General features: G+C 29.9%; 1 protein-coding gene across 1 annotated transcript; it reads right to left on the reverse strand.

Annotated features, from left to right (window-relative positions):
* Window positions 1-241: 241 nt before the first annotated feature.
* On the reverse strand, window positions 242-12,940 carry Nplp1 (Neuropeptide-like precursor 1). Its single transcript, XM_089172248.1, is given in 6 exon segments — window positions 242-444; window positions 2,619-2,631; window positions 2,633-3,450; window positions 3,581-3,688; window positions 3,691-4,039; window positions 12,773-12,940. Coding segments are annotated over 6 exon segments (1,425 nt in total). The 5' UTR covers window positions 12,848-12,940; the 3' UTR covers window positions 242-382.
* Between the last annotated feature and the right edge of the window lie 2,206 nt (window positions 12,941-15,146).

Here is a 15,146-nt window from a genome sequence, read left to right on the forward strand (position 1 = left end):
ACGAATTTTGCATTTAGCGATGGGTCTGTCGATTCAGTCTTTTACATGTTTTCAATTTTACATTTACATATACATATCTATTGTTTAACAAATTTAAATTAACTTCTCTTTCTCTATCTTGATCTTGAATAATTTATCAATCAAAAATAAAAAGCTGTTAAGAAAGCTATAATTCTTCAAAAAAGGATTAAAAATATTAAAAACGTAAGAAATATGTTCATACCCATCGCTACTTGCACGATTTAAACAATTTACACAGTTGGTGATGAAGAAAATTATCGTTCGTCGGTAATAGAACGGTATCTTCGGAAGCCATGGTGACAATACCTGCACAATGACTGGAGAAAGCGTATTCTGGGAGGGCCAGAACCATAAATGGGCCTTAACGACCAAGTCGTCGGGTTGGAGGAGTAGTTTGACGTGGGCCCATCTGCGGAATTCTCCCTGAAATTGATCGACGTGTTGTTACATCAGAAAGTATTTCTACTTTACCGACACACGCTCGCATACACACACTCACACGTGTTTTATGTCTAATCAGTCACAATTTTTATAAATTAACATAGCTGCTATTTTTTTTGTGTAACTAATTAACACTTAACAACTATCAGTTGGTATGAAACGTAACGATGATGGATAACAATCTTGTCTACTTTTTTTATAGAACAAAATAAGTATCTAAAAAATGATATATTTAAAGTAGATAATCAATAAATTGTTACCGATCATTGTTTTCATTTATAGCGACAAATAAACTATATTAATAAATCTATACTATCGCATTACTGATCAAATTAATGCTCGTGTAATCAGAGTCTAAATATGTATATATATATGTATAATATATAAATAGATTTTTAATAAGGAACGTTGATGACTCGATCATAATGGCTTTTTTCTTGGAACAATGGAAAAAACAATGCTTCCTACAACAAAAAGAATACGTAAGCACTTGGGGAGAGTTATTAACGAGAATGGAACAAAAGATCGAAACATCTTGTTTAGTTCTGCAAGAGACATCAGACCGAATAGAAAACTATTCTCTAAAGATGTTAAAATGCGTTAATTAATTATTTTCACATTATGACATTTAGATTCCGCGAGCACTTGATCTTCGAGCTACCTTCAACATTCAACATCAATTGCATCAATGGTATCCAAAGAAAACCCTTTTATGAGAAATATATAAGAATAAATGTGCATTGGTATTTTTCAATTAATTTCCACTCGACAATGTATGAAAATGACATTGTTTCCACTGGATAACCATTAAAAAGGAACGCACAGCGTTCATTTAACATAATCCTAAATATTCGTATATTAAAATGTTTATAAAATGATATAAAATTCTACTCACGCTATACTTACGTATAGAAAAAGGAAAAAAAAAACAGAATGAAAAATTTATTTCAAATAATATTCAGCGTCAAGTAGTTATTTAAAACAAAAACAAAAACACGGAGAGAAAAGGTTCTACGTGTAACAAAAAAAAGAAAAAGATACAAATGGAATAAATGCAGCAACAACATTGACCCTCTATGAAAAATTAGCCTTCTAACATCGAGTTACGATCTAATTTAACTAGAATCTAGTCTGTCTAACATCAAGAAAACGACACCGAGAACGATACATTTAAATGTTAACAACACCTATCTACCGTGACGAATCCGACGAAGACGACACAATTGGAGATCGTGAAACGAACAAAATATGTTATGAAAAAATGTTTAAGAAAACGGAAAAAAAGAAAGAGAGAGGTAGATATGAACAGATAAAGAAACAAGAAAGAAAAAAAAACAAAAAGGGTACGGACGATTTATAAATGAATTTTTTGATTGAAAACGATGCACGTGAGATTAAACGTCCAAATACTGATGTCGTTACAGTTGTAACTGTTGTTTAACAACTAACGAGAAAAAGATATATCGTTTTGAACAATAATAATTAGATATCGTGACACAAAATATAATCTACTGGATTACAGATACGGACAAATTTGGCGACATCACACATCGAAGTAGGAGAAGATTTTGTGCGGAGAACACGTTAGAGAAAAATGTGGCGCACGGACGAGGAGAGCCTAATGGTCTGACCTGTCGACCAGATATCTGGGTGATCGCGAGAATCGTGCCGCCCTTATCGATGGTAGCAAACCTTGCCGAGCCAGAGACCCTATATGTCTCTTACTTGGTTGAAATGTCTCGAGATATCCAACGGGAATCGAGGTGTCCGTCGGCAACTCCAACCCAGCCGATTCCGCTCCTGAGAGTCAGAATCTTGTTTCTTTTGTTTCTTACAATTTCCCTTTTCCAAAAAGGTAATTTTAAATAAACTACAAAAGGGTAGACACGATATGTAGTTTTAAGATCCAACGTGTCGAATTAGCCGAACTATTTGTATTTATTATTTTTTGTCTGTTGGTTTGAAATTAATTAAACTCAATTTGAATATTTATCAATCGATATCGACTATGGGATACGTTGAATCTCTCAAAAACTTAACGCACTAATCTAACAATTTATGCATTAAATTAATCTATATAGAATGTACCTGCAATAATCATTAATAATTACGATATTAGGACATTGTGTTAAAAAATCGTTGAAATATATTCTCACCCATGAATCTTTTTTTCCGTGTTTGGATACTGTCCGGTCAGGGCCTCGATCATTTCCTCGTAATCAAGAACATTCGAATTCTGCATGACGGGTAAAGGATATTCGTCGGAAAAATCAATTTGTCTTTTCGTTCTCCTATCGTCTGAGTCTCGCATCAAAAAATCCAATCTATCGTCAACCAAGGATCCAGAGTTTCCATCATCGTGTCTTTCGCGAGTTAATTGATAAAGATCTAGAGGTTTTTCCTTCAATGATCGTCCATGACGGTTCATTGTACGAACGATCATACCGTATGGGGGAATGGCATAAGCTCGTTTAACGTATTCAGGCCAGTCACCATTTTTGGCCAATGATGCAACATTTCTTTTATCTTCATCGTAAGAACCACGAAAAGCTGGTAATCCATCTGATCGAGCCAAAGAACCCAAATACCTTCTCTCGATCGGTGACATCTCTTCGGACAAATAATCTCTTTTACCTGACTGTGGTAACATATAGGTTCTAGCTAATGCAGCAACATTCCTTTTTCCTGCCATTGGAGGTAATGCTCGATCCCTTGCAAGGGCACCGATATTTCTCTTGCCGCTCGAAGCTAACGACGAACGATCACGTGCCAATGAAGCGATGTTTCTTCTACCAGCTGTGGGTGGTAAAGCAAAGTCTCGTGCCAACGAGCCTACGTTTCTCTTCTCAGAAGGATAATGACGTATCAAAGCTTCGACATCCAATTCACCATTGGGAAGTGTATACTGACGAATGATCTCGAGTATGTTTTTTCCGTAATCTTCTGTTATATGTTGCAATAACGTTGCCAATTTCTCATCGGTCAAAGTACCAAACCTATTTAATTCGAAATAAATTCGTTTTATAATTAATTTCATATACTCTACCACCTACTATATATATGTTATTTATTTATTAAATTAATGGAAAAAACAAAGGTGTATCTTTCTCACCTCGATGCGTAACTTCTTTTTCTTCGTCATCATTATTATTGCTTTCTTCTTTACGTTCCTGAATAGAAACCGGAAGATCACCGTTCTTTGCCAAGGTCGCGAGACTTCTTTTTCCGTATCGGCTAATGGTTCAACTTCTTCGATGTTTTCCTCAAACGAATGACCAAACGGATATTCCGGTAATTTGGATGATTTACCAATCGACATCAAATGAGCTCTCATTGCTGGATCTCTAAAGAGTTCCAAATAAAGACTACCAGGTATACAAATTTCCGAATCATCGTTTTCCTCGGTACTGAGTGCCTTTAAGTGTGCCATGTCATTATGATTCTTTGCATCCTGAATAATCCGAGCAGTTCTCGAATATGCTGCTAAATTCGAGCTTGCTTCTGGAAGACGCAAAAGTGCGATGAAAACCTTTTTCGGTATGCATTGGTTGTTGTCTTCTTCATCTTGACATATTACCTGTAACGGAAAATTCATTTACATATGTTTGAGTGATATGTTAGGTAAAACCTCTACAACTAACACGTATGCTTATTTTAACAGTAAAAAAGAAAAGAAAAAAAAATATGTATAATGATTATTAGATTTACGATCTAGGATTACAAATGAGATTATCTTTGAGATATTAAACCGATAAAAATGATCTTATAACATCTCGTTGGTTAACTAAAGATTTTTATTCACTCGGTTTATATAATATAATACACACACATAATATATTCCTATATCATACAAAGCCCTTTCATATAACCGGAATCACGTGTACTGGAAGAGCGGAGACATTATAGCACTCCTTTCATACCGATCGCACAATACAAGATATCGATCCTGTCAAACTTCATATTACACTAGTTTCCTAGTATGATATATACATATATATATACACATCTATCGTAAAATGTAAAGAAAAATCGTAAAATACATTCCCAATTTCACGCGTGAACGCTTTGCTGTATCACCTGTGAATTTCCAATAAAAACGTGAGAAAAATGTATTTCTAAAAAATTTCTATGGAATTTCATTCTGATGATATTAATAAAAAAAAGAGGGGGCAAAAAAAGAAATATGAGAACCGGAATATTTATAGTATTACAAAGTTCCTCGAAACATGATACAGTATAATTAATTCATATGTATTTCCATTCAACAAAATGCTCTGGCAGACAGCTGCAACGTTATTAAATGATCGTCATAGTGTCAGACATAAATTTCATCGTTTCACCGTTTCGCATTCGTCATACATATTAATGCAATGTCTAAATCGTAAAGGTTATTTCGAAATCAAGTATACGTTTCTATGATTTAAAGTGTCTCTTTCCAGAGACGTTCAATTCCAATATAACTTTTCTTTTATTAACGAAAATCGATCGGGTTAGTTAACATAATCAATTTTCCTTTCATTCAAATGTATCTTCACGAAACATTCAATATAATCTTTTCGATTAAATTATAAATAAATAAATAAATAATAAATTTTCAATTAAATGGTATGATACGCTTATATTATTATGAAGTTGTAATAATAATTTTAGAAATAATCCCAAGTGTTATTAATTTTACAAATGAATATGTTTAATATTACGTATGTTAAACTAAAGAATAAGAGAGGGAGAAAGAGGTGTAAGAAAGTGTAGCGTTTGATTACTATTTCGTTTCATTTAAACTAACTGTTAATTATACCTACAGCATTAAGATTAAATTAAATTCCTCAAGTTGTACTTTCGACTAACTCTAGAATTCAGTTTATTTTGGAATCTTAAGAGTTACTCGAAAATATGGAAAGTAATTAACTGGTATAAATAGTACCCAAACATTAGTTAAATATCTAAATCATTCTTCGTCACAAGAATCTTAGTAGTAAAATCAATAAAAGTAAAAAGAGAAAAAAGAAATCACAAATAAAAAACGGAACTTTCATGTTGTGAAATATTCGATGAAATGGAAAGAAGCAAGGAAGATTGACATAGAAATCGCAATAAATGTAACCAATAGTCGAATACTCTTCGAAGTTATTTTCTTCGTAAAGTGAATAACATTCTTCGAAAGGCAATGACAGAGTTTTATCGGATTTACCTGTACGATAAAAAGAAGAACTTTACAATTTGTTCTTAAAAGAATTATATAAAGCTTTTTAAAACATCCTTTCGATATACGTATGAACTTTCAATGTTCGATCTCATACGATTCGATCGTAATGAACAATTAAATTAATTATTTTCACGGTAAACTGATATTTTCAATTTTACGAATCTTACGAGAAGCAGTATGTTCCATCCCAATCATTCTTCATTCGTAGATCAATTTTCCGCTTCGAATTCGATTAAGAAACTTAAACGATTTAACTTTCCATCGTAAATTTTTAACTAACTGAGTCCGAAATAACAGTTATAATAATTCGTTCTCCTGCGTATACTACACAGTCGTCCTTGGTTTTCATAAATCATTTGCAATTCGGGAAAAAATAAATGATGACAAAATAATAAACGGACCTAGAATGTTTTCGTAGAAAATAGGGGGTGGTCCCGAATATCGAACGGAGTATATATATATACATATACGTTTACACGAATTGGCTTAAGAAAAAATCGGATATCATCTGGTATCGGTGATAATACCTCGACCTCGTTCCTAAATGTAAAGCTTGAAATTTTGTCAAAAATATAGAAGTAATAAAAGATAAAGAATGAAAGAAAAGGACAAAAAGAAAAGATAGAAAGTAAATATCTATATCTCGGGATGTATCAGAGAGTACTAAATTGTTCCTCGAAGAGAAATTTTTCAAAGAGAAAAGAACGATATTGTTTCGTCATATTCTTTAATACGACTAAAGAGTACCATATACATATAAGTAAGGTAAGTATATATCATCTATAAAAAAAAAAGAAATAGATGTCTTTTACGTGTAACTTGGCATTGAATATTTTTAATCGTTATCTTTTAGTCCGGACGATTTGTTCGAATCATTCGAAAGATAAATTTCACGAATAAAAGAAGTTATTAGTCTTACGAAAAAGAAGAAAAAAGAAAAGAAAAGAAGCATTAACGATATAGGTGTACGTATAAATTATTATTATTATTATATCTTTTAGCCACGTTTATTGAACAAAATCGAAACGCCCACTGAATGACAAGCTTTTCGCACGAGCGACCATCAATAATCCGATGAGGAAAAGAAGAATAAAAAAAGGCGAAAAAGAAAAAGAAATTTCGTTCAGGGAAAAAGAATATATATATATATATATATACATAGGGCCAAAGTCAGTTTATAATGGCATATCGTTGATACATCGATATCAGACCTTCAAGTCGATCCCTCGAACGACGTTTGAACGTCCTGGAAAGAGCCGACCCTGTACCATTGACATCGTTTACTCTTCGTTGAATCAACCAATACCAAAGTAAACCGCCCACGAAAATGTCCTTGTCCGAGAAATAAACAAAAAATATATGTATACACACACGCACACATAAACACAGTTTGATAAATAAATTAGGAAGGACGATGGAACTATATCATTCTCGGATAATTAGAAAATGAAGACACTCAGAGAGAAAGAGAGAGAGAGAGATCCTCTTAATATTGAACAGAATCCACGAATTAATAGTAAAGCCAAGTTTGTGAGATCTCTGCGTCATTAGTTCGAGCTTAACTCCTTGCAAAACGATGATACAGAGAAACAGAGAGAGAAAAAGAGAGAGAGAGAGAACATCTTTGCTGTGAATATTCCTAAATAACTTTCGACTAATTAGAAACAGCTATATATCTGTGGTTATGTGTTGCATAAATATCTATAGGATTAACAAGATCTACAGAACTTCAAATATCATTTTCATGCTTATTATCCTTTTCTTATCTTAGTTAATTGAATAACAAGATTGTCTCTCTCTCTCTCTCTTTTTCTCTCTCTCTTGATTTTCTCTATTAATTCATTTCGATTGATAATGTAAATGCACATGTACATAATGTAATCAAATAGAAATATAAAATATGAAAATTTTGTAAAAATTTACTAGAAAAAGCTATAAAAGCGAACATTATTTTTATAACGCGTAGTAAAAAGAAATAAAAAAGAGATGAGGGGTGTCGGGGGTAAGAGAAATAAAACAACAAGAAGAAAGAAGAAGAGGCACGTCAAAGTTTCATCAATGGAAACACCACTTATCATACTCGTCGCCGCTGTGAATGACAACAATAAATCACAGCAAGCGTACGAAACCATTCTATAGACAGGAACATATCAGATGACATCGTGCTTCGTTCGCGTGGATATGATTAATGCGTTTTGTTCGCACCTAAGGTTTTATGAATTGATTCGTGGTATTCAAATTGCATCGGGTATCGTAAACATTCACGATGAAGAAAGAAACGTCTATTGTGGCCAAGTTAATTTTTAACTTTAATTATCTTTTTCATTTATGTATCTTCAAAAAAATAAAAGAAAATAAAACGCGTATGGAGTTGGTCACGAAATAACGTTTTATATATTATCGTCTCTAATATTTTACATTTTAATAAATAAAAAAAATATTATTTTTTATTATTGAAAAATCTAATCTAAACAAAAAATAAAAGAAAAATATTAATAAATACGTTATTACAAATAATAATAAAAATAAAATATTATTCGAAATATTACTATTGTTTATCTAAATGCTAAATACCACAAATACCGACATTAGTTATTAATCAACGCAATATACGTAATTTGAATTCACCGATTAAAACGTAGTTATGATAAATTACTTTTATTAATTATTCCTTATTGATAAATTATGGAAAGAATTATGTTATTTTCCTATTCAGTATAATATTCCCGTTCAATTAAACGTACCAACTAACCTACCTATTTCTTACTTGAAAAGCGAAACAGGATCTTCTTAAAAGATTCGTTATCCTCCCCTTTTGCCATTCGCTTCGGCTAAGATCTCGTTTAAACGTCGGACTTTATACCTCGAATGTTCGTTCCTTTACCAATCCGATTGGCGTGAAAGTCTTCAATCGTTTCAAAAAACGAATCGATCTTTTACAGAACTTGTAATTAACTTTCTTTGGCGGGTGGTTGGTAATGAATAAAAAAGAAAGAAATAGAAAAGAAGAAAAAAATTTTTTTTGTTATAAAAATTTAACGAACAACACACACACATACAATTCTTTTCAGGTAAAAGTAAAATTGACAAGAATCAATTCTCACACGATTTTCCGGATTCTCTATATAATTATTATTTCTCTTCGTTAAGATTAAATCGAAAAAATCGTCCTAGTTTACTAAGAACTTCTTCGATATTGTAGAAGGAATCTAACTAAGATGAAACTTTGAGAAAAGGGGAAACAGACAATTGTCCTTTGCTGCTTATACCCTTTATTACATTTACCTAACATGTTCTCTATATTCATGTATTACATATAACAAACAGTATCCATTTACGAATATCCATATGTATACCTTCCTTTTTCGATTTAAATTTTTATTATATACTAGGATATTCCGACCATGCGTTTTTGTGGTTTGGTTATAAAACGTTGATTTAATATAACTCTAAACTATTTTATGCAGTCAAATTAATATTCACTAATAATTTCTGAGACTTCAAATTAGGCATAAAACAACATCAAATTGTTAATATATCTAATATATAATATATAATTAATAACACACAAAATAATACCACAATTTGAATAAAATACATAAAATAATAATATAAAAAAAAATATAAAAAACAAGGTTAGTTATGTCATACGTAAATCTGAAAAAAACGTATGACGAGAATATGTAGAAATAATGAATTGTTTCCTATGAAAGTTCCTTTATTCAATGTTGTTTATACGACTTTTCAAAGATTGTTTTTATATAATAAAAATAATCTTCGCACACGCGTAATAAATACAATTTCTTTTTTTGAAAAGTTATACAAACAACATTAAATAAAAGTAATTTCATAAAGAAGAATGAATTAATTTACCGTTGGATTTCGAAGAGAAAAATACATATAATTAATATTCCTTGCTTTTACATAAAAATATATATTTATTTCGATTAATTAACAATTATTAATTAACATTAATAGAGTATTCTATTAATATTTCATATCATTTAAATTGAAGTATATTTGTTTTAACGTTCCTGTGCTCAGTGATTACTTCAAACGATAAAATTTTCTTCTAATAAAATATCTAATCGAAATTATTTAATATTCAAAGTATTTTAATAAGTACGTAATGTTTAATCCAACGTACATGTGTTTAAACAATCGGAAATATAAATAGAGTGTATTAGTGTATTAAAATAATTGTTAATTAATCGTAAAAAATATATATTGTTATTTAATAGTACGATCTACAAGATTTATGTTCTCACCTCTTCAAAATCTCCCGTTAAACTGACACACATTGTCCTATATAAAAGTTCTTTTATTGAATATGTTGTTTATATGACTTCTCAAAGGTTGCATATGTATAACATACATAATACTCCAAATAAATACAATTTACTTTTATGGAAAGTTATATAAACAACATTGAGTAAAAGAACTTTCACAAAAGCCAACGTGCCAGTCAAACGTTGAATTTAAAAAAAGGAAGATACGTCGAAATTATAATTCGTGCTTTTATATAACAATATACATTTCTTTCGATTAATTAACATATATCAAACAAATGTGCGTATTCCTTTTATTTTTGTCAGTTACTAAATATTTATATTATGATTATTATTTTTCCACTTAACGTTTCATTCAATTTAAACCGTATTTAAATCTTCGATACTTTGATATAAATTTCTTTTTGTTATTTTTGTTCTCTTTTTTCTTTTTCTTTTTTAAGAATTAATATGATAGGCACGTCAAAGAAAAAGAAGGAAACAAGAAACCCCTGGACGGTATGCAATAAAACGAAGTTAACTGAACCCGATAATCGATCGAAAACTAAAACCATGCGAAATTTTACATTTAAAAGATAACGTATCTATATATAGACGAATAATATAATTAATGAACAATTCGAAAATTCTCTAATTAATATTATCCACTACGAAACGTTTCATTTTATTTTACGAAGTATTTATGAAATACTTTATAACAAATTATATCGATGGAAAAAATATAATGAGAAATAAAAGATACGGGGTGAAAAGTTGTTTCAAATTTTTTCTCGTTACATAAACTCTTACGATCTGTTAAATTAATATAATACTAATCAAAGTTCGAATCGAAATCAGGATTCTTTCATTTTTTTTTTTTTTATTAAAAAAAGTAAGATAGAGAGTTAATTGCTGTTCTATTCATTGGCTTATAGCTTACTCAAATCACGTTGGTGGACGACGTTTTTACGAGAATTAATTCAAGAGAATTTAAGCGCGAAATCTTACGAAACTACAAGCTCGCGTAAATGATCATAAAATTAATATGTCGAACGTTGTAAAACGCACGTGACCTGAAAGAGCAAAATAAATTCTATTTTATATATTTTATATATTATTATTACTATTGTATTATTATAGGAACGGATAATTTAATATTTAATATTTAAAATAAAAGAATAATTCAATAATTACAAAGTTTTTATCTTGTTATATTTTTATCGTTAAAATAACGAAACAAAAATGTAGTCCTTAAAAAATATGATATATTCTTTACAATTTTTATTCATATTTTTATATTTATTCGAACTTCCGATTATACCTTATACGATCTTACCTTGAATAACAAGATTTATCCATTTATCACGAATAAAAAGATACAAGGGTTTTGCGATCATGGAAATATATTTCTTGAAAAGAATAAATAAGTATATAAGTACTAAGGTCCTTAGTAGTCAAGAAAAGAGGGGATGGAAAAGTTTGCGAGAAGACTTACTAGGAAAAGAAGTTCTTCCCTTGAAGAAACTGTCAGAAAATAAAAAGACAGTAAAAAAGAGAGAGAGAGAGAGAGAGAGATAAACCGCTAATAGTATTTGTACAAATTGACGTCGTTAAATTAAAAAACTTTCTAAGGAAAAAAATAAGAATAAAGAGATAAAATACACGAAGAAGATCACTTATTTTTTTAAAATCTTAACAACCATTAATTAATATTTTTATTGGTAATATTAAAATGATTGAAAATCTTGTGTCAATTTATAATATATATATATACATATATTTGAATAATATATTCTTAATATACATTTTTCTTTAAATCGGTTAAAACTTTTCGGCCAATTCAATACTTAATACTATTAAATTATATAAAAAGAAAAATTCATCTAATTATATTATATTTATAAATTGACACGAATTATTCGGATAACACAATTACCTTGAAAATTATATTTTCTTTTGTATTTATTTATTTAATTATCAAAGAAAAAATATTACGTATGTCAGAAAAGTATACACTGTAGTAATACGCACAAAGAATCTAGGTCAATGAGCTTAATGGTTTGATCGTGAGGATCCTTTAACAAGTATTGTACAATTTTCGTTTAAACTAGAGCTTTCGCAAACAACTCTTGACGCGTGAAAGACGTTATCAAAGATCACTTTTGTAGTACGCCACTGATAACTACTATATCTAGAAATAAATATAAATAAATAATGAAACGTGTTATCAAGAAAATGAGCAACCAAATAAATCGAATTTCTCCAATAATAACATTAGCATTTTCATAAAAAAATAATAATAATCACGATCCTTTCAATGCGATCCTATCGATCTTCTACGTCACGATCCAAAAATCATGACAATTTGTGACTTTCAATCGAGGAAAATTATCGAATAAATAACGAATCATCTAACATTCTAGAGGTATCGTCGTTATTCATTCGAATCAATTTATCATCAAACATTTCTCGAATAATAAACTCCTACGCGTTTCGTTAATTCCACTGATTGTCAATTAAACGATCCAAATTGTGTGTACGATTGATTAAAATTTAAAATAATAAAGAAGTAAATAAGAAAAATAACAAAACTTTATTATCAAATCAAATACGAATACTTTTTAAATGTTTATCAACTTTTATGATCTTAATAAATTAAAATATAAAAATAAAGAAGAAATAATAGGTTGAACTGAAAGAATGGCAAAAAGACAAATAGAAATTAATTAAACGAAAAAAAAGGATAAATAAATGAATAAATAATACACACATGTATGTAAAAAAAATTAAAAAAAAATACTTGTTCACAGTGACGTTATGGGGGAAAATAACTCACCGTGGGAAGATAAATCGCGTTGATTATGGCGATGTAAAGCAGTAGCTTTACGAGGTAGCTTTTAGTGAAGCCCATTTTCCATGAAGATACCACGCGTCCTTTCTAGACGGATTTCCAAAAGTGAGTAGTACCGCTTCGTACAGCGTTGGCTCCTTATATAAGGTGGAAATCACCCCGCGCAGGCGTTTCGACCCCCCATAGGAACACCTACATACCCGATGGTGGTTGAATATTTACGCACACCTGCATCAAATGGTGTAACCGGCACGCAATACGCGTATATTTCATGCTCTTCTAACCTTCTTGTTTTTCGATCCAACCCTAGGGAGAGAAATAGATACAGAAAGAAAATAAAAAAGAGAGAGAGAAAGAGAGAGAAACGAAAGAGGTGAAAAAAAGAAAAAAAAAAAAGAAAAAAAAAGAAAAGAAAAAGAAATGAAGGCAGTTTTAAAATCACTACCGAAACTAATATGCGAGGATTATTGCGTGTTAAGAGGAAAAAAAAAGAAAAAGAAGAGAAGTTCAAAAAAAACGTACCAAAATCGTATCTTCCAGCTTCATTTTTACAATCGTATTTCATTGAATGCACCCGCGCTATATTTATCTAGTATCTATCTGAATCTATTTTTTTTCTAATTCGGGACTTGATCTCTTGTTAATTGCAAAGTCTGGAAGAATCGTACAGATTATTAGCAGTTTTCAATTAAAATTAAAATAATATACTCAATATATATATATAATAAAGTATAGTATATAGTTGTTTGTGTATGTATGTATGTATATGTGTGTGGATGTATATAGTTAAACCATTTACTCTAAAAACGTAATATTTTTATAGTATAAATTGTACTTATAGTATTTGTATGTTTTATCTATGATTTATATGCTCTAAAAAGGGACACGTATCGTAACAATAATCAACTGATTTGTAAATGTTAGTGAAAACATCGTATCTAGTGTAAGATAACTGTTTTAAATGCGACACGTGCGCGCGAGTGCGTACGCTTTCACGAGACGGCCGGAAATTTGATTTCAAGCGTTGTTTACGTATAAAAGGTATTGGGATTCGAGTCCATTCAAAACCTACTTATTTATAAACATATATATGTATATATGTATATTATATATCCGCGAACGAACGTACGTTTTACCAAAACAAACTAATCCTTTAATAAATAAAACTTAAAAAGTTTCTTTTCGTTTTTTCATTATTATTTTGTTCATTTTCATTTACTTTATTATTTGTAATATTTTAAATATATACTCATTTACATATTTAGGTGGTGACGTATATTTCATCTTGTAAATTCTATTTTTAACATTAGAGAATATAAATAAAAGTCAAATAAGGATACGCAAATAGGAATAAGCATCCTGTGAGTTTTCAATGACGTAGTTTTGCGTACCTTGGGAAAAGGAAACGTGAACCCTGATATCTTATGTTTCAATAAAGTCGAATACGATTGGCATCATATTTTGAAACCATGTCTTTTGGGATTACTCTGTACTCTGGGAAAACCACGTGTATACTAAATAAATCATTCTTGACTAATATAAGAGGATCAGATTACTATGGTTGTTTGATAGTCTTAGGCTAATGAATTAAAATCTGCAATATCATTATGTTAAATTTTTATTATTTAGAATTAAACAAATTTTATACTACAAAATATGTCAAGAATTTGTATTAAAAAAAAAAATTAGAGATTTAAATGTCACTAAGAACAATAGTTATGAGGTAAAAGTTCAACGAACAAGTAGTAAGCACATGGGTGGCAATAATCGGACTGTCAGTGGGTAAATCAGTAGTACGAGTCAATAATAGCAACTATAGTTGGACAAAAGGAGAAAGTGTCGATTGTTTGCAGGCAGCAGACATACACTGCTAAGTATTATATGCGACGATAATTATGACGGAAGACTAAATAAAAAATTGTTAAACATTTTATTTTATAATGATTTATTTTATAATATAAGTTATTATCAATTTTATCATTTAATCCACTGTCATAATTACCAGTACACACATATACTTGGAAAAAATGACAAAAAATGTAGTTCCCTCGTTTTTTGTTTTTTAATTAATTAAAAAAGCATAAATTATAAGGGTTGCATCAGAATTACGTCAAAATATCGAACTCATTGTAGAATTATATGCATGTGTTAATTATTTGACAATAAAAATTATAAAATACAGAAAAACATTGAAATGGAATATTTTGTACGAAGAATGGTAGTCATTAAATATATTGACTGTTGATAATTATAACCAATATACATGAACGTATTTACAATAATAAATGCTTAATTCTAATATGATGACGTAAAAAGATCACTAAATTCTCTAAAATTTATCATCAAAGTTCTCGTGAAA

Source organism: Polistes dominula, unplaced genomic scaffold (genome assembly GCF_049000335.1).
Source record: "Polistes dominula isolate Pdom_NZ unplaced genomic scaffold, Pdom_raw_medaka contig_73, whole genome shotgun sequence".
Classification (NCBI taxonomy): Eukaryota; Metazoa; Arthropoda; class Insecta; order Hymenoptera; family Vespidae; genus Polistes; species Polistes dominula.